Raw genomic sequence first — 24824 nt, forward strand, 5'->3', positions numbered from 1 at the left:
GACGGGCAGGGATGCTATGCGCCCATTTTGTGGGGGAGGGCCCTGAGGTGTAGAGAGGCCATGGCCTGCCTGGCTCACAAAGGAGAGAGGGCAGGAGTAGGTGGCAGGGCCCAGGGCAGGTCTGTTCCCTCTCTGCTCTGACCACCCTCAGGCAGTCAGCAGGACAGACCAGGCTCCAGCCCTCCCTGCTCCCGGGCAGGCTGTGAGCCTCCACGAGCCACTGCCTCCCCCTCTGGACAGTGGGCACAGCCTCTGGGGGCTGGGGCGAGGACTGAGGGGGCCTGGGCACGGAGCCTGGTGGCCTGCACCCCACCCCGCCCCAGCAGACCTCTGGGTATTGTGTGTCAGCTGCTTCAGGATCTGGCAGTAGACCTCATCCTGCAGGGCCGTGTCCTGCAGGGCCAATGAGAAGATCTGGTCGCTGAGCTCCAGGGAGGTCCAGGCCTGCCGGGAGGGGTAGTCACCCATGTACCTGAGGATGGGTGCTGCTGTTAAGGAGAATGTGCTGGCGTGCCCGCCTGTCACCATTGACCCTGAGCCTGATCCCCTGACCCAGGCCCCACACTGACCCCTGACCCAGCCCCAAAACTGACTCCAGACTGGCCCACACTGACCCCTGACCCCACCTCCTCACTGACCCCTGACTCCACCCCTGATCAGCCACACACTGATCCCTGATCTCACCCCTACACTGACCTCTGACTCCAGCCCCACACTGACCCCACCCCTACACTGACCCCTGATTCCAGCCCCACACTGATTCCTGACCCAGGCCCCACACTGACCCCTGACCCAGGCCCCACACTGACCCCTGACTCCAGCCCCACACTGACCCCTGACCCCACCCCTACACTGACCCCTGATTCCAGCCCCACACTGACCCCCTGACCCGGGCCCCACACTAACTCCCGACCGGCCCCATGAGCTGCATGTTGCCTCTGCCCTGCTCTGTGAGGCCTGGCCTCTTGCAGGGCGGCTGTGGGGCCGTGCCCCTGGGGTTGGTGTGGCACTGGGGCAGGCTGGCTGGGGCAGGATATCAATGAAGGTCTGGCAGGCGAGGTCCCGCAGCTCAGCGTTGGCATGGACGCGCTTGAGCAGAGGCTGCCGCAGCGGCTCAGGAGAGTGGGCCCACAGGTGGCCCCGGGTCCGGGCCAGAGGGAACATGGCTCTACTGACGGTCTCCTTCTCCGGGGCCCTGTCAAGGATGGAGGCCAGCATGAGGGCCTGCCGTGCGCCTCCCCTGCCAGTGCTTTTCCTCTATCTCCTCCCCGCCAGCCTACGGTGTGCACACAGTGGGGAGAGAGAGCTGGGCTGCAGTGTGGGGCCCCGTGGGGTAGCCCCTGTGCTCACAGCACTCAGCCAAGAAACGTGTCACTCCCCGCCCCCAACCTCCTGAGGTGGCCATGGGAGGGTCAGAGGGTCCCCTCCCTGCCGGGGAGGCCAGGCAGGCACTGCCCCTGCCTCTGTGGCCTCCCCAGCCCTCAGGAACACAGAGGGGCTGGTTGGGGCCAGGTGGGGTGGGGTGAGTACCTGAAAAACTCGTAGGAGAATTCCTCCAGGGTGTGCGGCTTCTCCTTGGGCTCCTCCTCAGGTGGCAGCTCTGGGGGCCGCCCCTCCTGGGCTGCCAGCTTCCGCTTTTCTGGTGACATGGCCAGCAAGCTCTGTGGGGGCACAGGCTTGTGGGTGTCCAGGAGCCACTATCCACAGGCCCTTCCCTTGGGATCCTCTTGGCCTGGCTGCCTTAGTGACTTGGGAGGGACTGGACCACAGGGCTGAACAGGCCTGGGCCTACCCCTCCAGTATCACCTGCTGTGTGACCCAGGACTGGTGACTCAACCTCTCTGAGCCTGTTTCTTTTCCCTTTGGAGGGTTTCTGAGACCCACCAGGCTTCCCTTCCACAGGGAACCTCTTTTTAGGGGCATCCCTCACCATGGCCCTGCCTGCCTGGCACCCCCTTTTCCTCCCCTGTGCCGCCCCCCGCTTCAGGCCTCAGCATCAATGTCACTCTTAAGGATGCCTTCCCCGGAGCTCGGTGGTGAGCCCCCACCCTCACATAACACCCAGTGCTTCTTCTCAGTGGCACTTTGCACACTTGCCATCAATTGGTCATTTGCCCAAATGTCCCTTGAGGGCAGAGCCACAATTGTGTTCAATCCTCTACTGCAGGCACAGGCACACAGTTGGCACTCAATGTGTGCATGCTAGAATGCCTGTCTGTCCTGTCTCCCCATGTGGCTGCTCTTGGGGGTGGGGTGGGGTGGTTCTCAGGGGTAGGGAGACATGGGCCCCTTGGGTCAGGGTTAAATGAGGCCGAGACAAGGCTGGGATTGTTCCCAGGACACACTGTAGTGGGAGAGACGGAAGGGACGCCCATTTATTGAGCACCTATTGAGTGCCAAACGCTGTGCCAGGCATTTAGAAACACTGTGCCAGCTTCACAGTCACCCCAGAGGGATGACAGGGCTGGCAGAGCTGACCTGGCGCCTCTGTGAGGCCCTCTGTGAGGTGGGACCCCAGGCCAGGCCTCCTGGGCCACCTCCTCACGCGCGCTCGGGTGCCCAGGCTGAGGACGGGTGAGCTCATGAGTTACCAGCAGCTGTGCTGAGGGCTTGGTGACTGTCGGGATGGTGTAGAGGCAGGCCGTGGGCACCAGCCCTGTCTTGCCCGTCCTGTCGTTCTGGCCCAGGCTCCAGTTCTCAGAGGCCAACAGCTGCTGCTTCTTTGTCAGGATCAGCAAGTCCCCCTTCTTGAAGGGCAGGAGGGTGGCGTCATCTGCAATTCCAGGTCACACACACAAGGGGCAGAAAAGCCGCCATTTGTCAAGGGCTCTGCAGAGGCCAGAGGCTGTGCTGGCATTTTGACAGATGAGGAAACTGAGGAAACTGAGCAGTGGACCCAAGGCCACTCTGAAAAGGAATGGTGGTGGGAAGCCAGAGCTCAGCCCTCAGAGGGCCTGGACAGGCACAGAGCCCAGGGACGGGGGGCGGGCTGGGGAGCTCTGACCATGGCCCCAGCCTCAGGAGGCCTGCTCAGAGGCCTGACCAGGAGCTGTGGCCTACGAGGCAAGAGGCCGGGGCAGGAGGGCAGGAGAAGAGCCAGGCTGGCATCACCGCACCTGCCTGAGCACTGTGGGACCTCTGAGCCGGTTCCTCGTTTGTAAAATGGAGGTCATAATCCCTCCCTCCTGTGGCAGCCGTGGGGATGGAACGGACAACGGGAATAATGTTTCAGGGCTGAGGTTTCTGACCGCTGTAGGACCCCATGCACTGAGCCTGCCTACTCCCTTCTGAAGCATGAACGCCCCACCTAATTTCCCACGAATGCTCAGCTCTTGCGGGAGCTCAGGCCTGCAGGGAAGCTGGGGCTGAGGACGAGACTGCTAGGGCACCAATCCCCCACCCCACTGAGCAGTGTGACCCTGGACAAGCTGCTTCCCTGCTCTGAGCCTCTGCTTCCCTGACTGTACAACAGCCTTACAGGGTCGCTGTGGGGATGGTGTGCAAAGCACAGGCAGGTGGCCCGGTGGGTCTCTGCAGGGGGCGTTGGCCCTTCCTGGGCATCCTGCAGTGGTACAGTCCTCTGCTGGGGTGTCCTCAGAGGTCTGAGATCCTTTAACCCCCTCCTCTTTTAACCCCCTCATTTTGTGGAAGGCAGGGCTGCGCCCACAGGGCTTTGTGGCACTCTCTCCCTCTCTCTGCCACACCGCTGCTGCGACATGGCCGACATGGCCGTGAGTAAGCTGCCCTCCCGTTGATCACATGACCCCCCACCCCACCCAGCTGGGCACCTGTGGCCTTCCTGTCCTGCAGGGCCATGGCGAACACGGACCTCTCCTTCAAGCCCTCCAGAAACAAGGCCACCAGCTCGGCGATGGCCACACTGCTAGGGGACAGGAACTCGTACTCCTCCTCGTGCAGTGTGCAGAGCACCAGCCTCTGCCCGCCCCGGGCCTCCCTGAGGGACGAAGAGTACCACGTGACCAGAGGCCTCCTCCTCCTCCCTCCCCGTGTGAGCCCCTCCACAGCCTCAGAGGGGATGACCCTCCTGAGTTACAGATGAGGAAACACAGCGACTTGTCCAGGGCCGCTGGCAGGGCCAGGTCTGAGCTCAGGTCGGCCCAAATCCCTGGTGTGTGTGGTCAAGTGACGGCCAGAGCTCAGGGCCCCTTGGTCCTAAGAGGCGGCAGGTGGGGCCAAGCCTCAGTCTGGGGTCAGCTCTGGGTCTGGTGTGCAGACCCACCACAGGGACACTGCAAAACTCACTGGAGCTGAGGTGAGGTGCCAGCTCTGCCATGTGCTCGCTCTGGGACTGTGGGTGAGCTACCCAGCCTCTGCGTGCCTCAGTTTATTCATCTGCAGACTGGATGGCACTGTGAGGACTTCATGAAAGGAAAAGTGCCCAGCACTGTCAGCCTCAGTAAGTGGTGGCCAGTGCGCACCCTGCACACACTGGTAGCGACTGTAATGGTCATGCCACACTGGGGTGTGCTTTAACCAAGGGGTGCTCTGGAGGGCACAGGCAGGCCTTCCCAAAGGGCCTAGAGGCTTCTCAGCAGCTGAGAGCCATGGAGAACCATGGGGCTGGGGGGTCCGAGGCCTAGCCTGGCCTGCAAGGCTGCCCTAGCATTGCTGGCACACACCCAGGCCCTGTCCCTTGCTCCCTCTCCCAGATGGTCTGTACCTTCCGTGAGATCAGTTCTTGCCCATGAGAAGCGAAAGAGCCTGTGCCCTTTCCAGGTGGGTCTGGGTTTTAAAGAGAAGGCTGAGAGGGCAGTGCATGATGCACAGCTGCAGTACTTAATGGGGCAGTGCCAGCCCCGAGACAGGGGAGGGTGGGGTCCTGAGTCCAAAGGCCACCATACTGTACATGTCAATCCTCATCCTTGTACCTGAGTGAGGCACCAGGGACAATGCACCTCCCTCTCTCCTGGAGCCCCAAAGAGGAGACAGAGATTTGGGGCATCTTCCCTTGGGACACCCACCTGTTGGTGATCAGACTCATGACCTCTGGGAAAGAGAGTTCTAGGAGCATCTTCTCCCTCTGGTCCAGGAAGTACAGCCCCTTCCAGTTAACAGCCAAGATCAGCTGAGTCTTGGGCAGTCGGGGGCCTGGCCAGAGAAGACAGGGGTGTGAAGTCTGGGCTAGTCCCAGGGGCCCTGCCTGCACTCCCTACCCTGTCAAATGCCGTTACCGGAGAGTGTGGTGAGTTCAAAGAGCTGGGAGAAGAGCATCGGCCACTGCACGCGGGCGGCGTCCACCACCTGCTCCTGCACGGCCAGCGGCGTCACCTGCTTCTGGGTGTACGGCGCCTGCACGGGAGACACGGTGTGTGACCTCCATCACTCATCTCTCATTCAGTAACCCCGGCCTCCCCCCGGCTACTTACTTGTGTAAGTGCCCAAAGACTCCCTTGTTTGCTGGATCATTCTGCGAAGGCTCTACTTAAAGCAGGGCTAGTGCCTGGCAAAGGCTGGAGTGGGGAGGCTCGTGGGCTGATGCCGCCGTACTTTACCCCCACCCCCCTGCCCCGGGGGAGGACCCTTCACAGGGTGGTTTTGAGAAAGGAGGAAGGCTTTCTCCCTCTTTAGCTTCAGGACACCAGAGGATTGTAGGGCCCCGGCTTGGCTGTCTCAGCACCCAAGTCTACGAGGCGCTAAGAGGTGCGCTTGTCTGGCATGTCAGCGAGTGCCTGTTTCTCTGTGTGCACTTGGGCTCGCTCTTGCCCACATAGGCCTCGTGGGTCTGTATCTTGCTCTGTGCATGAGGCCTGTCTTGGTGTGTCTCCGTGTCCTTAGATCTTCTCTCTGTCTTTCTTCTCTGGAATTCTCCATCTCAGCCTCCCCCTCTAGTCCCCATCCTCAACTTCCCTTCCTCTCTCTCTCCCCCACATCCCCTTCTCCTCTCCCCAGCCCCACTGCTCTATGTCTGCAACTGAACTTTCTTGTTACTGTTTGTTGAATAAAATGTTATTTCTCTTGTTCCTGCTTTGAAAAGTGGTGGGTAATATTCATATCCTGGATTTGGGAATGCAAATTGATGCATCATATCTGAAGGGTGATCGGCAATATGCAACATGTATTAAGTATTTTAGAACATTCATGCACTCTGAATCCCATTTCTAGGAAATTATTCTGAGGAAATAACTGTCAAGTATATAAAAGCTGTATCTACCAAGTGGTTCACCTTGTTGTATTAACAGTGAAAAATGCGGAATGACTTGAACATTCATCAACAGGGATCAGTAAAAGTAAATTTCAGTTCAATAGCACAACGCAGGACCACGCAGCCACCGGAAACAAACACAGAGATCAGTGTTTAGTGACGTGGAACTATCACGCCACGTGGTTAGGTGAGGCAGCACAGTGAAAGCTGTCCTAAGTCACGATCCTGTTTTCATAAAGGTGCGCTTCTCTCTAGTCGTATCTATATCTCAGTTGTGGACATATGAATAGAAGCAATACACCACAAGGTTAAGAGTGAAAATCTCTTTGATGTGATATTATTGGTGATTTCACTTTTTTCTTTGTATTTGTTTGTATTTTCTGATTTGTTTGGTAATGTACATTACAAATAAATGTACATAATGTACATAATGTTTTAAGGGTTCAATTTAAAAAATCAGTGAAAGTATGTTCACTTTGGAAAAATACGATGCGGTAAAATTTCCCAATTCTTTACCTTCACCCCAACTCCCCCTTCCCAAGTTATGAAGCCACTTCTCACTCATGACCATTTGGGTTCATGTGCACCTCTGGCTCCCCTCCCCTCTTGTGCGAGCCCTAAAAAGTCCACGGTCTCTCTCCTGCAAACGCATCCACTCAGGCTGTGAAACACCAAAAACGACCAAGAGGGCTTTGTTTCCCCAAAGGGGGAGGCACTCCTTGGCCTGGCACCAAGGAGTGTTCCCACAGGATGCTAGTGGACGCCTGGTGGACAAAGGTTCGTGGTCAAGTATGTTTGAGAAATGTAGGTAAAACAATCAGGCTTCTTACTGCAGGACTTCTCAGAGCCTTTCATAAGTGGCTGTGCACTGTGACTTGCTAAGAGCGGGACAATGCAGGCTGCATTTCCCAAACCACAGGCACACAGGACCCCTGCCCACAGGCCCATGTTGGGCACCCCCCCTTCTGGGTGGCAGAATGGAGACTGCATTGCTTGGTCATCCTCACCACCTGTCTCTGAACTTAGCCCCTGCTGCCTGAACCACTCACCTGGGGCTTATCTCTCTGCACTGGGCTGTCAACCTCTGACAAGCAGGCACTGTGCTGTCTCCTTATTCCCCACTCCCTGTCCTGTCCTTTCTTGGGCCACAGTACCATGGGGATAATTGAGGGTGTGGTATTAGCCAAATGGTTTATCCTCAGTAACCTCTTATGCACAGCTCCCCTGCGGCAGCAGCAGCAGCTAGCCAGGCCTGGCACCTCAGAGACTCCTCTGCATCCTCAGCAATGCTGCAGAGCTCAGCACCCTGGGAGGAAGGAGGCTCTGGCAGAGAGGTAGGTTTGGGGAGGGCTGCCCCTGTGAGAAGGGGAAGGGAGGCAGGGGACTGTGAATCAGATGGTGTGTCTCTGCTGTCCCTTCTTGGGTGGAAGTTCAGGGCGCAGCAGAAACCTCCAGTGCTGTGGGTGATCCTGGGAACATGAGTGTGTGCTGGGGTTGGGTAGTGGCGTGGCAAGAGGCTGTCAGCCCCAGGAGGACTCACGTCCACATGGTGTAGGCTGACCAAGCTGGGATAGAAAAGCAGTGGCCCTCCCTACTGTCCAGAGCCGGCAGCAAGCATGCAGGGCCCAGTGAGGGGACACGGAAAGGCCTGGGGCCAGGACGGGGAGGCCTCCAAGGGCAGGACTGATGCTGAGGCAAGGGCGTGGTCAGCAGTCAGCAGCTGTGCATGCTCTCTTGTGCTGAAAGGCCAGGACCTGGTCAGACACTGCAGTAGAGACCCACCCAAGATGCCAACTTGAGAGGAGGAGGGAATGTGGAATGGGCCCGTGACAGGAAGTGGAACTGAACAAGATGGTTTAAACCTGAAGAGACAGAGCTACGCTAACTGACAAGTTAGTTCCCCTCCCCTGCTGGTGAGGGGGTGGCTTGTGGGGAGCAGCTCCACCCCCTCTACACACCTGGGGCCCCCACCACCCTAGAGGAGAGCCGTTTAGCCGAGCGCCCAGGCTTTGAGGAGGCTGACCTTGGCATGGGCAGCAGTGACGAGGCTAGCCCACTTCTCTGGGGCCTTGGTCCTGTACAGCTTGGAGGGGACACAGCTGGGCAGCAGCTCCTGGATGGCCTCGCTCCTCGCCACGGTGCCGAGCTGCACATAGCAGTGCCGGGCCAGCAGCTCTACCAGCTCTTCCTCCTGCACAGCCGGGGACACGCGTGGGAGATGTGTGTGAGTCCACGCTCCCCAGGACGTGCCCGCCCCATGCCCCAGCTCTCATCCCAGCACAGAGAGATGACCAACACTCGGGCCAGAACTGGGAGTGTGAGCAGCCACTGTCCTGCTGCATCCGCTAGGCAGGACCTGCTCCTTCCCCAACACAGTGGGTGGAGCCACCGTGCGCCCTGACTGGGCCCAAGTGCAGGCTGCGCTCCTGCTGGCAGGCAGGGACGTCCTGGCAGCTTTGGCCTGGGCCCTGCCGGCCCTCTGCCTGAGGACAAGGGGTGATGCCCCACTCTCCTCTCCCCACTGTGGGCGAGGGAGCTCTCAGGCCTGGGTGGAACGGCAACATCGCTGCTCTGAGTGGGATAATGTGGGCAAGGCCTTTACCCTGTCCTAGCCAGTCCTCACTTGTCAAGGGTGACCCGTGACCACCCCTGTGGGGCTTCTGTAAGGACTCAGTTGGACAGGATCTAGTGTAAGCACCAGCATGGCCCTGCACAAGGCAGGGTTCCCTGCTCCAGGGGCCCCCCACGTGCCAAACAGCCCTATTCTCTCTGGGAGACCAAAACCTTGCAGAGCCACTGAGCTGCCTGCCCTCTGAGCCCCCTGTCCCCCTTGCCCCTGCTTCTCCCTGCCCACTGCCATGTTCCAGGAAGGCCTCCAGGACTGCTGCAGCCACCTCCAGTCCGGAGAACAGCATCCTCCTGACTCAGGCACGGGGAGGTCTGCACCTGCTGAACAGGTGCAGCGCTGCTCTCAGGACTTTGGGTGCGTGAGCTCCCATCCCTCCATTCTCACAACTGCACAGAGCGCTTGTTACTCTCTACGCTTTCCAGATGAGCGCCTGTGGCTCAGAGAGGTGACACAACGTTCCCAAGTCCCACCGCCAGGAAGAGGCACAGGTGGGACTTGCACTTGAGCACTAGCACCCTGCTGCCCCATAAACAGCTGCTGTGGTGAGGCCAGGTGGGCCTGGGGCCGACGGGAGGCCTTTCCTGCCTGCTGCTGGTACCAGAACCCCAGGGGCTTGGCAAACCTGTGGTCCAAGGGAGGAGGGAATGGAGGCGGGTGGGAAGGGATAGCTGCATGCCCAGCAGAGGGGCCCGGGCACATGTGCCCCACGACCGCCTTCCTGGGCCCGTTCCTCTGCCTCTGCCTCCTGCCCCTCCACATTCTCCACGGCCCCCTCCATGCGGTGTCCCCTGATGGCCGCAGCCAGGCCCGCCCTTGCTTTGGCCCCTGCAGCCCCTGCACCTGCCCTGGAACACGGGGCTTCCTCCGGCCATCTGAGGGGTCGACCTCAGGGCCTGATGGCTGCGGTGCCCTCTCACCTTCTCAAAGCTGTACTCGCCGGACCAGACTCCACGGAGGATTTGGCGGTAGATGAGCTCGGTACTGACGGGGTCCTCCTGGGAGTCATGCCAGGGTGTGAAGAACTCCTTCCGGAAGTAGATGCGCCAGGGCGACTGCCGCTCCTTCTCGCCCCTCTCCCGGGCCAGCTGCTCACACTGGGCGATGGCGTCCATCACATGGTCACGCCCGCTGCCCAGGGACCAGAACTGAGGCCAGAACCGGGGCAGAAGGACCACAACTGAGGCCAGAATCAGGGGCAGCTGCTGTGTGCCAGGCCCCGTGGGGACACCTAGCCTCAGCAAATGCGTGTGGAGGTGTGTGCTCAGCCACCGACTGTGGGCTCCTGGAGGACAGGAACCCATTTTGATGCCTGAAGGGTCTCTCCACATCGGGGCACAGCCTGTCCATCACCCTGAAACCCTTCTCCCAAAAGGGGTGGAGATGGGTGCCCGTGGCTGACGTGACTGGAGTTGCAACGTGTGACTGGCTGGTTGGCATGAGTGTGTCTGAGTCTGAGGCTGTGGGCATGGGAGTAAGGGCATTTGGCTGGGTGATGGTGTGGGGTACAGGAGGGGCTGTGCCCATGTGGCCCTCCATATCTGCTGCATGGGGGTCTGTAGCTCCCTGGTGTGAGGGGGCTTGGAGCAGGATGTGCAAGCGCTTGGTAGACATGTGTGAGTGAGCCGCTCAGGCGTGGCAGGGGACTGACAAGGTGTGCATGTGACACTGTTTGGGGCTGAAGTACAGCTGCCGGGCTGAGTGTGTGAGTGCTCAGGCGAGAGGACAGACTGCCTGGTTACGAGGCATGTCTGTGAGAGTGTGTGCGTGTGTGTGCATGTCTGTTTGGCGGCTGGGAGGGCGAGCAGCAGCCAGGTTGGCATGGTGCGAGGGCTCAAGCTGGCCTGGGTGTGTGAGGGAGGCGGGTGATGGATGGGACACCTGGCCAGTACCTTGTCATACACGGCGACCTGGAGGGAAAAGCCCAGGTGGTCACTCAGGCCCTGCTTGCGGGCGATGTGCAGGCAAACTTCCCGCGACGTTGAGGCTGAGTCGACCGTGACAGTCAGGCTCTCTCCAGTCACCAAGATGACATGGATGGGGATGTGTTTCTTGGACTTGACAGCCTGGGGACAGATGAAGACTCAGCCGGCAGGGCTCAGCTGCCTGCCCTGGAGCTTCCGGAACCCTGGACCGGAGGCGGGCCCGCCAGCCCCTCCTCTCCTGCATCTGCGGCCCTGCTTGTCCATCCCCATGGGTTCCTGAGGGCTGGGCCTTCTGAAGCTCCACCAGGCTCAGCACGGACTAACAAAGTTCTGGCCAACAGACGCTGGCTGCTGAACTGCCGGACGCGGCTGGGCAAGAGCAGCCTTGCCCATAGTGTGGTCCGGCAGGTTGCATGCTTCCCCAAGGTGGCCTCAGCAGGTGGCCCGCAGGGTGCACCTGCTGGCAGAAAGTCCTAGTTTTACAAGAGAACCCTGCGCTTTGGTGAGGTACAGTGGCTTAGAATCACAGGAGGTTGGAAGAGCGCATGAAAACCTCCAAGTCGTGTACTCTGGAACATTCTGGGTCCATGGCAGCTACTGCTCCTCTCTGTGCACGACAGGGTGTGAGGATGCCCACACAGCTGCTACAAGTCCGTGTGCAGCTCCAGGGCTCACCGGCCAGGCAGGCAGATAAGGTAGAAGAGGGGGAGGCCCGCGGACTTGGGTGGCAGGGTGACAACGGGAAGGGGTGCAGCAGGAGGTGACCGCCAGTAGAGGGCACCACGGGACACAAGGAGTGAGCGCCTTCCAGGAGCCGCAGATATAGTGGGGTGCAGGGGGTACCCCCTCAACCTGGCCTGTGTCTGAATGACCCTTCCCGAGGACACAGTGAGAACTCACAGGTGACACAGACAGCAATGACACCAAGGATGACAACCTTGGAATGGCCCCTGCCTTCTTTATAAACCTCCTCTCCTCAAATGTCCTCGGGAGGGGTCATGAGGCAATTAGCAGTCATTCACATTGCAATGCTAAGTGATTTATCCGGTTTATTTTCCCCTTCAGCCAGGAGCGCTAAAGGAATGTGGATTTAGACCTAGGCAGGACACCTCTGAAGCCAGGGCCACACCTGGGAAGGCTGAGCCCCGGGGTGGGGGCCTCCCAGGGGCCACTGGCACAGAGGGCACCACGAAGGGTGGAGCAGCCTGGAGGACACTCCCCAGTGGCAGGATGAGGAGGGCGCCCATGAGGTGTGCTGGAGGAGCCACCGGGCTGGCGCCACCCCACCGTGACCGCCTCCCGCCCCTGCCGGCCCCTACCTGCAGCTCCAGCCAGGTAGGGGGCTCTGTGCGCACCCCATTGGCACAGGTGCGTCTCAGGCGCTCAATGCAGAAGGGCCCGTAGCTGGCCGGCCCTTGACCAATGAAGTTCAGCAGATACTGGTGGGCGAGGGAGGGACAGAGAGGAAAATACTTAGAATGGAAGCCACTCTCTACTCACCGCCCAAGTGGATTCTAAAAATTATACTACTCGGTGCTGAGAGGGGCATTCTCACACACCATGAGAGGGAATATAAACTGGCACGGCATTTCTGAGGAGCAATTTGGCAATATGTTTTAAATAGTATATAGTTTAAAAATGTGCATACTCTTTGACCCAATAATTCAAACTCATCTTAAAAGCAAACATGTTTTTTAATGGCAGTGGTGCTTACGGTGATGAGCAATTGGAAGATGGACCTGAAATGTCCATCAACAAGTGAAATACTCCCTGGGATGGCTGTATATAGATGGTGTTAAAGCCGGCATCGGGGGAATGTCTATAACATGAGAAGACACTCACGGAGATAAGTGAAAAACATAGGAGAGTCGATGTTGAAAATATGTTTAACAAAACGTGTCGAAAATCTCTGTCTCAGGGCCGGCCCGGTGGCGCAGCGGTTAAGTGCTCGTGCTCTGCTTCGGCAGCCCGGGATTCGCAGATTTGGATCCCGAGCGCACCAACGCACCGCTTGTCAAGCCATGCTGTGGCAGCATCCCATATAAAGTGGAGGAAGATGGGCACGGAAGTTAGCCCAGGGCCAGTCTTCCTCAGAAAAAAAATAAAAAGAAAAAAATAAAAAGAAAATCTCTTTGTCTCGCAGAAAGATGTTGTGAGGAGATGCTGACTGAAGAGTTTGCTGGTGTCAGGAGTGGCCCTAGTGCCAGGCAGACGGCGGGGTGACTGTGCTTCCTGCCGTCCCAGAAGGGACACTAGAGGAAGTCACAAGTGGGCCTCTGTAACTCAGCAGGCCGGGTTACCTCTGTGTGTGGGCATGACTTTTATTTTCTTTTCAGACTTTCTGCATTTCCTGTGTATCACTTTTATAATCAAAACCAAAGATACACAGGCATACCTTGGAGATACTGCGGGTTTGGTTCCAAATCACCACAATAAAGCGAGTATCGCAGGAAAGTGAGTCACATGAATTTTCTGGTTTCTCAGTGCATATAAAAGTTACATTTTCACGATACTGTAGTCTATAAAGTATGCAATAGCATTATGTCTAAAATACTTGAATTAAAAAATACTTTATTGCTAAAAAATGCTAACCATCATCTGAGCCTCCAGCGAGTCGGAATCTTTTTGCTGGTGGAGGGTCTTGTAAAAATTGCAATATCCATGAAGTGCAACAAAGCAAAGCTCAATAAAACGAGGTGTGTCTGTGTTAAGCAGCGACCCTGGGGCCTCTAACACTTGGAAGCACCTGTCAGCCTCCATGTTTCGTTCTGAGGACTGAGAGAGGCTGCAGCCAGCCTCCAGTCGGTGCCCACTCCCGGGACACCTTGGTCTTGTCAACGCACATTTCATCTACCATCTCATTGTCTCCTCAGAAGGGCCGTCCTGGTGCCTGAGCCCAGGTGAAACGGCCTTGGAGACCCTGAATAGGGCCCGGCAGGAGCCAGGTCCAGTGCCCTCCTTCACAGGTGGGGAACCTGAGGCCCAGACAAGCACAGTCATGCTGCCCACCCAGCCTGCAGGAGCAGGAGACCCAGGCCATGGACTGGGATATCAGACCTAATCCAGGGCCCAGGGCTGACCCCTGCTCCAGCTGTAACCTGACCCTGCTTCAGCCCCTGCCCCAGACCCACTCTACCTTCAGGAACCTCTCGGAGGGTGGGAAGCAGCCCAGGCAGAGGTTGAGCAGGATCCAGCCCCGGGCCAGGCTGCTTGTTTTGAAGTTCTCCGACAGCTGCTTGCAGATCTGGCAGTAAATCTCATCCCTGTAAGACAAAGACCACTGGGAGACCAGGCTGGGGGCTGGCCCTGGGGGATGACAGGAGACAGAGGCACCCAGGCACCCAGCTTCTTCTGCACCCCTGAGGGGGGGGATCCTGTCCGTGGAGCAACCTCCAGCCTCCTCACCTCCAATTGCCTTTGCTGGCCTCCCCACCACATCCCCGGCCCATCCTGGATCCTGTCATCTCCCAGGACTGTGCCACCTCCAATGTCTTTGCAGGGCTCTGCGCCCCCATTCCTGTTAGCCCTCGTCTCCTATCTCATCCAAGCCTTAGCTCTTTGTCCTCTCTGTCGGTCATCTCGTCCCCTTGGGCCTTTTCTCCCTCCCTCACCCACTCTGCCCACCATACCCTGGACCCCCACTGTGGGCACAGCTGTGGGAAGTGCCCATGGGTCTCCAGCCACGCTCTGCCCTCAGTAGCCCAGCCCAACCCAATCTGCTCCTTTCCCCAACCTCACGGTTATTTCAAACCTTCTCCCTCTGCCTTGAGGCCCACCTCCTTTCCCTGAACACAGCCACCCCCCACTGCAGAGAGAAAAGTGGAGACTTCATGGGACAACCCCTCAACTCCTCACCTCCTGACCAATTCCCATTCCCACAGACTCATGAGCTTCTCCTCTCTGTCTCCTCTGGGGGAGGGGGTTCTCCTAGATCCCTCCCCACTGACTCAAGCCTCTTGTATCCTATAAAAGGGTCCCACTAGCCCCTCCAACCTCACATATCCAGAGGCCAGCATCTTTCCCCTAATTACTCAGTGGTGCTGGTAAATGTTTAACAACCAACTCTCCTGGGAAATAAAGTCCTGATTATTGCTTTTGCCAATTTCTGTGGTGTAAATATTCCCAACAACGCCAATTTTGAGCTACAAACATGATGTCACTGAACACAGAGTTGGGAAGAGATGTGCACTGTCAGCTCTCATGGGCTGGTAGAGTCAGCTCCAGCACACCTCCTCTTTCTGCCGTCTCTACAGGCACCACCATCAACCATTAACCCAAACTGGAAACTCTGGAGCCATCTTAGCTCCTCCCAGCAGCCACTACATCCTACCATCTGTCTCTGGATGTTTTGTCTGTCCCCTTCTCTCTGCTCCTGTTCCTTGGGCCAGCCCTCATCAGTCCTCTCTGGACCTCTATAGCAGTCCTCTCCTGGCCTCCCATCCTGGGCTCCATCCTTCCATGTCATTTCCAGGGAGATTTCTGGAAGTCAAATATGATCATGGTCTTCTCTTTCTTAAAACTTTTCTCTACTATTCTTAGGACTAATTCCATGCCCATTAAGTCCATGCCCCAGCTGTGACAAACCACTTAGAATTCCAGACTCTCAGGCTGTTTCAGGACTGTGTGACCCTGTTCATCCTCTCCCTCTATCTGGTGAACACCCCTCCTCCTTCCCACCCTACCTGGCCCAGGAGGGCATTATGACTACTCCTTCTTGTGGCCCCCACTGGGCCCCCATCTTAGCACAAGCAGTTATGTGGGTCTCTGAGTCCTCCCATGCTCCTCAACTAAAGGGTGGGCTCCTTGAAGACAGAGACATGTCACCTTCATCTCTGCATCCCCAGCCCTCAAGCCAGGACCTGGTCCTGAGCAGGTACTTAATAAACATTTATTGAATGTGTGGCTGGTTGTGGCATGCGGCATTTGCTTTGTCTTAGAATTTAGCTAAGACCCCAGAGCCAAGGACAAACAGATGATAATGCTCAACATTCTAAAGAGATATATTCTTGTAGGATTTACTAAAAGATGACAGAACCAGTCCAGTCACCATGCCATGTCCAGCCTGTATGAGGGAAGATGAGGAATTTGAAAGGTGATTCCTAGAAGGGACTTCATAGAAGTAGGGAGATCACTGGTCCATCTCCACTCCCTCCAGGTGAAGGGGAGTGAGCAGACCCCAGGAGAACTGCTAATATGGATGGTGGCTGCCAGAGATGAGACCCATCTCACTCCCCATCTGAAGTATGCTGAGCCCCAGAGGCCCAGTGGCCCACCCCAGGGTCCTGGAATGGGGGACGATGATAGGGTTCTTGAGAGTGCTTGACTTGTGCCCCAAGAGACACAAGTTGGGGGCCTCCATGAATAAGACTAGTGTCTGCTTCCTCCTTGAGAATTCTAAGCCAACCTTGATGGACAAGATGGAGACAGAATAGTCAGGAGCTGGGAACTGCACTTGTACTGTTTGGGGGGCCAAGCATGGATGAGCTTCCTGTTGACCAAGTGGATGTCATGGAAGGAGCTGTGCTTCAGGCATCTTGGTTGGACCCCACACAAGCAGGCAGCCCATCATTCCAGAGGACCCCAGCAGTAAGAGGCTGTGGTAGTTCCATTAAGGGCTAGTGTTGACAGGGAGTCTCAAAGGGTCACTGAGAGAGCATCAGCCCCAGTTGGAGACCAGCACTGTGTGGGAGTCCCTCTAGGGTATCTGAAGAAGCCACAATACATCTCATTTGGACACAGCTTTTATGTGTCTGCCATACTGGAGGGTGTGGCGGCCAGTGAGGATTAACCATGAAAGAAATACTAATAGAAACAATTAAGTTAGAAAAGTTGCCAGGTTGGGGTTGTGCAGGAAGCTGAAACTTGGGTAGAAATCCTGCAGTGTTACTGGCTTGAAGAACAAGAGGACAGAGTTTGGGTTACCCATAGCAGCTGAACATGAGAAGGGAAATCCTAGAATGAAGAGACCCAGAGAAGAGGAGTCCTAAATTTCACATATAAAATCTCCCCAAATCTCTGGCTGACCCCTGATCTACACATGTGTTGGGTAGACTCCAGAAAGCCCAGGAAAGGCTAAAATAACTGAAAAGGGATTCCAGCCGCTGCTCACCATAGGGAGACAGAGTTTGAATCCAGCCAAGTTAATTGCCTGCCAAAACAGAAAGTTGACACTCTTTGAAAGAATATAACAGATTCTATAGCCTCTAAACATATCATTCTCAATGTCCAGGATACAACCCAAAAGTCCTAGACTTTTGAGGAAATAACAGTCAAGTACTAGAGATATGTGAGGAAACAGGAAAACATGACGATTCTCAAGAGAAAAGGCAGCCAATGGAGACTGACCTCAAGATGACCCAGATACTGGACTTAGCCCGAAAGATTTAAAAACTCCTATCACTACGCTCAGAGACATAAAGGACACTATGTTTCCAGTGAATGAATGAATACGAAATCTTGGCAGAGAAATAGAAACTATAAAAAAGAACCAAGTGCAAACTCTAGAACTGAAAAATATAATAACTGAAATAAAAAAAATGTTGGATGAGTATAATAGCAGATTGGGGAAGACAAGAGAAAGATCACTGAATTTGAAGACAGATCAACAGAAACCATCCAATCTAAAGAACAGAGAGGAAAACACGAAAGTCACAATGAATAGACCCTCAGGGACCTGAGGGACAATATAAAAAAGTCTTACATAGGTTCAGTTAGAGTTCAAAGGAAAAGAGAGAGAGAGAATGAAGTAGAAAAAAATATTTGAAGAAATAATTGCTGAAATTTCCCAAATTTTGTTAAAAATAATAACCTGAAATATGTCAACTCCTAAAATATAGTACTCTGACCCTGAAAGCAGTACACATATTTCTTAAAATTTGTATGAAAACACAATTACTGTAAAGCAAATTGTACATCAAGCAAAATATATACAATATACAGGAGGAACTTGCTCTTTTACAGGGCCCTACATGAAAGCCTCATAAAATGAATCACCAGCCCATGATGAATCTATTTTTCTAAGACTGGTTTTACCCATGGGTTTTAACGCAGAGGAAGCGGAGAACTCTTGATGGTTATAATATCTGCTGCCCAGCCTTCAGGCCCCAGGACAGGGAGCAGGGAGAGGAGGGGTGTCTTGCAGGGTGGAAGGCAGAGGAGGAGGCTGTGGCCACGGGCTGAGAGCCAGTGAGGGCGTCTGATGTTCTGAACGGGGGTGAGGTGGGACTAGGGACTGACCTGAGGCTGGGCCGCAGGATGGCATAGCCCACAATGAAGTGCACCTTCTCCAGGTTTGACATGGGTCGGTCTGAGATGGGGCCGTCAGGCTCAAACGCTTCCTCTCCGATATTCAGCTGGCTGGCCACCTTGAAACCCAAAGGAGGCAGCCAGGACAGCTGTGATTCTCCCCAAGTGCAAAGGAGGAAATTGGGCGCAGGGAGGGAAGCAAAAGCCTGGAACCCTGCGGCAGGCCGGCGGCAGAGCTGGGAGCAGACTGAGGTCCCCTTGCCCCGGACTCACCTGGCCCGTGATGCGGGAGGACCGCTTCAGCTTCATGGAGGAGATGTCCTTGGTCCCTTTGTCCCTGAGGCTGGGCCTCTGTGGATGGAGACAGTTCCGGAGGGAAGGTGAGCTGGGGCCGTACGTCAATGATGCTGACCTGACAGCCACCCAGGGTGGAGCTACTGTCCATCTCACCCAGCCATTTCCCAGCCTGATTTACAAAACACCATGCAGTCCCTCATCTCAGCTGAGCTTGTACGTGTACAGGTGTGCATGATCATCCTCACTTCCGGGTGAGGAAACAGAAGGAAGGGAAGGTGAGAGACCAGACCAAAGCTGCTCAGCCAGTCACCAGCCCTCGAGAGGGCCCAGGACCATTCTGATTCCAAAGCTTGCACAGTAATGCCCTCTGTAGTAGGGCTGCGGCTGAGCCCAGGTGCCGAGGACAGCCCCGGGCCATGGTCATTCTCAGTAAAAATTTGCTGGGTGAACTGGAATGGGCTCTGGTTGCAAGGTGGGAGCTCTGCCAGGAGATCAGAAGAATCTAGGCTTTGAGGCTGGGGCTGGGTGGGGAGGGGCTTGCCCCCAGCCATTATGCTCTCTTCGTCTCTTTAGGCAGGCAGCGGTCACACCTTGAACAGATGGTGTCATGAGAAGTTGCTGCCAAAATTAGAGCTCAGTGTGGGACTGGGCTTGCACTGGGATCAGCCCGGATCCAGGGCTTGGCACCAGCTTCTGGCTGGGGTAAAACTGGTTTGCCACACAGGGATGGAACGTGAAACACATCAGCTGGCAAGTGAGGGTGGGCAAGGCTTGCTCGGCTCACTGCTCCTGTGTGGGGGTCATGGGAACCTTTGCTTTATAGCTGGTCGGTCAGAAGCACAGGTAATAACCTGGCTTGTGAGTGGGGTCTGAAGTGAAGGGCAGTCTTATGGGACTGAGCCCTTTACCTGTGGAATCTTACACTATCTCCAGGTAGACAGCGTCAGAATTGAGCTGAATTGTAGTACACCCAGATGGTGTTGGAGAATTGCCTGGTGTGGGGAAAAAACCCACACACATTGGAACTAGTGTCAGGATTATAGGCAGTCATGGGGCTCCTGCTGCTGGTGGGCCCAGGTGGTCACTCTGAGTAATTCCTTTGGACTATTCTTAGGTCCACTAAGACTACATCATGAAACTGGGGCCTTAGGAAGGATATCTGACCAAAAATCGATGTGAATTGACCCTCCGTCAGAGGGCAGGGTGGAACGTGGGTCAAGAACTCGGTCTTTGAATTCAGCAGAATGGACTCAGAGCCCAGTTCTGCCACACGCCGTCGCTGTGGTTCAGGGGCAAGGCACTTGGCTTCTCAGTTTCTTTAGCTATACTAAACTGAATAATCCCTATCTTGTAGGGTTGGCTCACCTGGGAACTAAGCGAAGAGAAGCAACTGGCACATAGCACACAGTCGGTAACAACACCTGTTATTACCATTATTGTTCTATGCATTTGTATCCTGTGCAAGTCAAACCCAATATTCAGAGCCTGGGAGACCCTCTCCAATAATGACTGTATAATTCGAAAAGTCCTGGGTGTAATGCCTGATTCATGAGTTCCTGAGAGCAACTCAAGACTGGAAATGTCCAGGAGCCCCTGGCTTGGACCAGGTTCAGTGAGGGAACATTTCAGGTCCAGCTTCCAAGGGGCTTTGGGCCTGGGGGACACCTAGAGGGTGTCTGCCCTCCCTGCCACCCTCAGCCCACGCACCTGTGCAGACCCACTGTGCTGTGGAGACTGGGTGCTGCTTCCTCTGCCCAGCGTGTTGTGGATCTGCTGCATCATTGAGCTGCCACCACGCAGGCTGCTCCTGGCAAAGAGCACTGGCTCCGGAAGGTCACCCATGAACCTCAGGATGATGCTCCACATGGCCAGGGCGGCCTGGGGAAAGGGAGACAGAGGGCCTGGCTGGACCCCAGCTCGCAGGACGGGGCCCACAGGAATCCCTCCCTTTCTTTGTTCCCTCTGAACCAGGGGGAAGCCTGAGCAACTGGAAACCAGAGAACCACAGGATACCGAGCAGTCGGCGCTGTCCTCGTGGTACAGCAGTGGGTATCGGAGGGGCCGCCGGATGTGTGTGTGGCTAGCTGATTTCTGGAAGTAGGTCACAGCGAACTTGGGGAAGGTGTACTCGGCCAGGCCGTCCACGTCCTCCTCAGGCTCTTCCACCATGGGGACTGTGTCCAGATCAACCTCAGGTAGCTTCTGGGTCCTGGTTTCCAGATCCTGGGTGCCGGTGAGAGAGAGAGATAGAGGTCGGCTGTCTTTTCAGATGCTACCGCAGGGTGTGCATCTCTGGGTCCAGGGAGCCCAAGAAGGGTCTGCCCAGGTATCCACTGGGTGCAGAGTTACCCACTCCCCCTTGTGTTGGAGATCTCCCCCGCCTCACACTCTCAGTGGGTCCCTGAGGGCTGTCGTGTGCTGAACGGGCCTCAGGGTGAAACTCCCAGCTACCTGGCTGCACGCCTCAGAGCACTCTGGGTGTAGACGTGGGCTGTCTAGACATCCCCCTGCTCCCCACCCTCTTGTAAGCCCCCCAAGTGCTCCTCCTGTGGAGATGGTCCCAGTCGCCCCTACTGCACAGACTGTGTGTGTGTGTGCGTGTGGGTGTGTGTGTGTGTGTGCACGCATGGGAAAGGCATGAGCACCGGGTGGCATGGGCAGGGTGCCTAAGTCATTGGGTCTCGGGGCCCAGAGCAGGGTGTTGTGAGGATCAACAGAAGCACAGCCCTGGGGAGCTGCTCTTCTCCTGCCCTCTCCTCCCACCCTGCCACCTGCCCCCTCAGACCCCGCTTCCTCCCCCCAGGGTTCATTATTTCTCTATATCAGGTCCCCAGGTCACATTCTGCAGAGCCGCAGCCGCCAAGGTGCTCTGTGAGAGGGGGTCAAATACGTGTGGGAACGCTGCCTGCTTGAAAGCCCAACAGCATTTGCGTTAAAGTCTCTGGGACGTCTTGGAGGGAAGAAGCCTGCTGAACTTGAAAGGGTCTGACCACAGAAACTCATGCTCCCTTTCCTTCGCATGTTCATCCAGGACTGCAGAACACACTTCACCACCTACTCTGCCAGCTCCCCAGCTGAGTGGTGGCTTCTCAGTGAGCCTAGAGGTTGACTGAGGTCAGGGACCGGGAGAAGTCCTCCCGTCTCCTGCCGGGCTGGACCCCTGAACAACAGGGCCCATCCTACCTCGAAGCGCGGTGAGGCCTGGCCCTCCTGGTCCCCGATCATGGAAGGGAGGAAGCCGAACACTTGCTCTACCATCTCTGTGTCAGTGACGGTGTCATAGATTGACTTCCGCTTCCTCACAGGCGGAGCGCTTTCTTTCTTCTGTTCTTCAGCTGGGATGACCAGAGGGCCCTGGACACACACCCCATGGGGCCAAGGTTACCACAGGCCCAGCTGGGGCAAGTACCTCAGAGAAGCCGAATAAACCTCTTCCTGCCATCATTTGTCCAGCTCAACAAATTTTCCTCTAAAATCTTAGATTCTAATAGCTAGAGTGACTAGAAATCAAGCAGCCTGGGATTTCATTTCCCAGTGGAGAATCAGAGGTCCAGAGAGGGGAGCTGCCTGCTTGTCCCTTCCCTGACATGCTCCCCAAGGTACCAGCTCAAACTCCAAGGACCCCCCAGAACCTAGCTACAAAACCACCGCTCAGGCCCACCCGGTCCCTTCACTCTAAGAGCAGCGAGGCACCACCAGGAGAGGTCCCTGGGCCTGTGCTAACTAACACATAAGTAGGTCCAGTTTGTGGCCATCTAGGACACGTGGCTGGAGAAGCCTGCTGCGGACATGTCTGAAGGTCTATTCTTTTACTTGCCCTGGTACTGTACTAGTAATTTGCTTGGTAGACCCGATTCTCATCTATGGAACAGGGTTGGACTTCATCCTAGCCCCTTTTCCTCAACATAATTTCCAAATGAGCGAGTTCCAAGGAATGAGGTTGACTCTTGAGTGCCCTCTGCAGGAAATGGGATCATGCAAGGGTGAAATTCAAAATGCAGGGATATGCATCTTGGCATCACTCCCCTGCACCCTGTCCTTCAGCCTCTACTGCCTAGACACTTGAAGGCTCCTTTTGGTATTTCTCTGCCCTGAGCCATCATGCCACAGCCCAGTAACCAGGGGCCGTCGCTCTCCTCCATGGAACCGTGGCCTCCCATAGCTCATCTGGCCCTGGTTTCCTGAGCCTTCCAGGTCACCCAGCCCTGCTGAGAAATCATCCCCAAGGCTAAAGGGTGGGAACCAAGGAGCTTGATTTCTAGGTTCCAGGTATAACACTGTCCTGCTGATATGATATCTCTCCCGTGCCACATCCTGCGAGTTCCTGGAGGTGACCTAGTGTCCCAGCTGGTGTGAGGGCCTGCTGCAGAGGGGACAGGAGTGTCTGGTAAGAGCTCTACGTTGCTGCTCACTCCTCCTGCCTTCCCTCCCCCATTTGGGGCCCACCCAGCTCCCACTGGCCCAAGAGGGCAGTGACCACCTACATCGGCTTTCTGCCGCTGGAAGTTCCGCCGGGCAGCCATGCCCCTGGCATGTGCCTGGATGACCACCACTGCCCTCCTCTTGGCCTGGACTTGCTGGCGCACCAGATAGCCCCTGCAAAGGGCCTGCAGCTGAACCGTCCTCTGCCGCGTGGCCTGGTACTGCTTTGCCAACAGGTGACTCCGGGCAATGGCCTGCAGGCGCTCAAAACCCAGGAGGATCTGCGGAGGCAAGAGGGATGTGCATCACAGAGAGGCCGGGGCCCAGCAGGGCACAGACACAGAGGAGGCCTCCTCAAGGGAACAGAGAGCAAGAGGCACGTCATACTCCCCAGCAGACCTCGCAAATTAGCTTTACAGTTATCTGCTTTTTGGCAAAGGGCTGGTGCTAAAATGTTACACATCTATGAGCACAAACATAGTAAGCGAGTTATTACTTGAAAAGCGCTTAGAACAGAGCCTGGCGTGTAAATAAGTGCTAAATAAGCATTTGTTAAGTGGCATAAATAATAAACCAGTCTCTTGGTGGCCAGTGAGGGAGTTGGTTTGGACGTCACAAGGGTTATGGGATTCCAGAGGCCTTGCTTCTCACACCTGCAGCCAAGTCCAGACAACTTGTCGGGAGCTAGCAGACCTGTGTGGAGGCCTATGGCTGGCTCCATCGAGATAATCCCTCAGGGATCTTTAAAGAGGAAATGATGAACTCATGAATACCCACTTCTACGCTGCAAACATGCCCTGGACCACAGCAGTCCCTGAGCCCTCTGGACGAGTCTTGTTGGCTTCTCAAAGACCAACCCAATGGGTGCCGGGTGTGTGGGGTCACACTTCATCTTACGGGCTTGGAAGTCACACAGACCCGTATCCAAACTCCAGCTCTGCTGCTTACTAACTGTGTGCTCTTGGGAAAATTACTTAACCTCTCTATGCCTCAGTCTCTTAACATACAGAGTTGGTTCAATAATAAATAAAATGATGCGCGCAAAGCAACAGGCCCCAAGTAGCCTTTTCATCCATGTCAGCTGCCATTATGTCCTTGTGAGCATGGAACACGGATAGGCCTGGGGTCAGTTTTGCTGATGTGACCACTGTATGTCCCAACCACAGTCACATCTGTGACAAAGGCAAGCAGTCAAGCGGGGCCCAACAGGGCGTGGTCAAGGTTGCTCTGGTTCACTTGTTGAGCAGACACTCATTAGTAGTGCCTATGGTTAAGAAAAAAATTAGGAAGAAGGGCTTGAAACAGAGAATAATCAATCCATTGACTTATTTTGTTGCCTGCAAATTGGGAAAAGACAGTCATTATCTAGTTTCAGAGCAGGACATATTCTAGCTCTGAGGATGCCCAAAATTCTGCAGGAGAACACTTTGAAGGCCACAAATCATGTGACTTGATTATGCTAAACAGAGAGTGTGTGGGTGCTGAGCGCTGGTCCCTGAAGCCTGTTATCACGTCTGTCAGTGATCTGATCCTGCCTGCCCCAGCGCACACATTCCAGTAACAACTTGAACACTGTGTTGTATGGGACAGTCTTTCACCGCGGCTACAGGCGGCGCTCTCTCACCAGCTTGAAGTTCCGCCTGTTGTAGTAGCCTCTCCACTGGGCCTGGAGGGTGATGGCTGCCCGCCTCTGCCTCAGGAACTCCTTCCTAGAAGACGAAATTCGAGCCAGAGGAGTGTAACAACCTCAGACATTTTAAAGCCTTTGGGGGAAGAAATTGATTTTGAAGGGAAGAGGGATAATGAAATGTTGCAGACAATGAATACATACACTATTTCTTTTCCAGAAGCCTTTTCCAGAAGACATGTTAAGAACTTAAAATCTACTGCCAACAACTAAATTTGTGAATGAGAATAGTCCAGTTTTCAGAGTAACCAGGAAATTTTTTCTCATTCACGTCCAACTTTTTATTCGTTGCCAGACTCCCTGCTCCTCTGGCGCAGGTGTTTGCCAGGAACCAGGTTGGAAATCTCAGGCCCAGGGCTCCTCTCTGGGGGCAGGTCAAGGCAGGAGGGTAGTCCCCCAGGCCCTGGTAGCCTGGCTCCATCAAACTGCTCCCCTCTGCAGGGAGGAAGGCAGGCTGGC

The 24824-nt window shown here is 55.7% G+C and overlaps 1 protein-coding gene across 1 annotated transcript in view; it reads right to left on the reverse strand.

The window, feature by feature from the left end:
• MYO7B (myosin VIIB) overlaps positions 1 to 24824 on the reverse strand; it is a 94291-nt gene that overhangs the window by 6063 nt on the left and 63404 nt on the right. The window contains exons 21-39 of the mRNA XM_087434972.1: positions 24303 to 24387; positions 22741 to 22959; positions 21440 to 21610; positions 20270 to 20479; positions 19964 to 20134; positions 18233 to 18310; positions 17951 to 18078; positions 13851 to 13977; positions 12034 to 12153; positions 10682 to 10855; positions 9710 to 9937; positions 8187 to 8354; positions 5193 to 5310; positions 4983 to 5109; positions 3789 to 3955; positions 2592 to 2773; positions 1531 to 1661; positions 1038 to 1195; positions 329 to 482 (exon numbers count right to left, since the gene is read on the reverse strand). Coding sequence (XP_087291098.1) covers positions 329 to 482; positions 1038 to 1195; positions 1531 to 1661; positions 2592 to 2773; positions 3789 to 3955; positions 4983 to 5109; positions 5193 to 5310; positions 8187 to 8354; positions 9710 to 9937; positions 10682 to 10855; positions 12034 to 12153; positions 13851 to 13977; positions 17951 to 18078; positions 18233 to 18310; positions 19964 to 20134; positions 20270 to 20479; positions 21440 to 21610; positions 22741 to 22959; positions 24303 to 24387 — 2916 coding nt within the window. The remainder of the gene's footprint in view (positions 1 to 328; positions 483 to 1037; positions 1196 to 1530; positions 1662 to 2591; positions 2774 to 3788; positions 3956 to 4982; positions 5110 to 5192; positions 5311 to 8186; positions 8355 to 9709; positions 9938 to 10681; positions 10856 to 12033; positions 12154 to 13850; positions 13978 to 17950; positions 18079 to 18232; positions 18311 to 19963; positions 20135 to 20269; positions 20480 to 21439; positions 21611 to 22740; positions 22960 to 24302; positions 24388 to 24824) is intronic.

This window comes from Ceratotherium simum, chromosome 9 (assembly GCF_057802395.1).
Source record: "Ceratotherium simum simum isolate JZ-2026a chromosome 9, ASM5780239v1, whole genome shotgun sequence".
NCBI classification, from domain to species: Eukaryota; Metazoa; Chordata; class Mammalia; order Perissodactyla; family Rhinocerotidae; genus Ceratotherium; species Ceratotherium simum.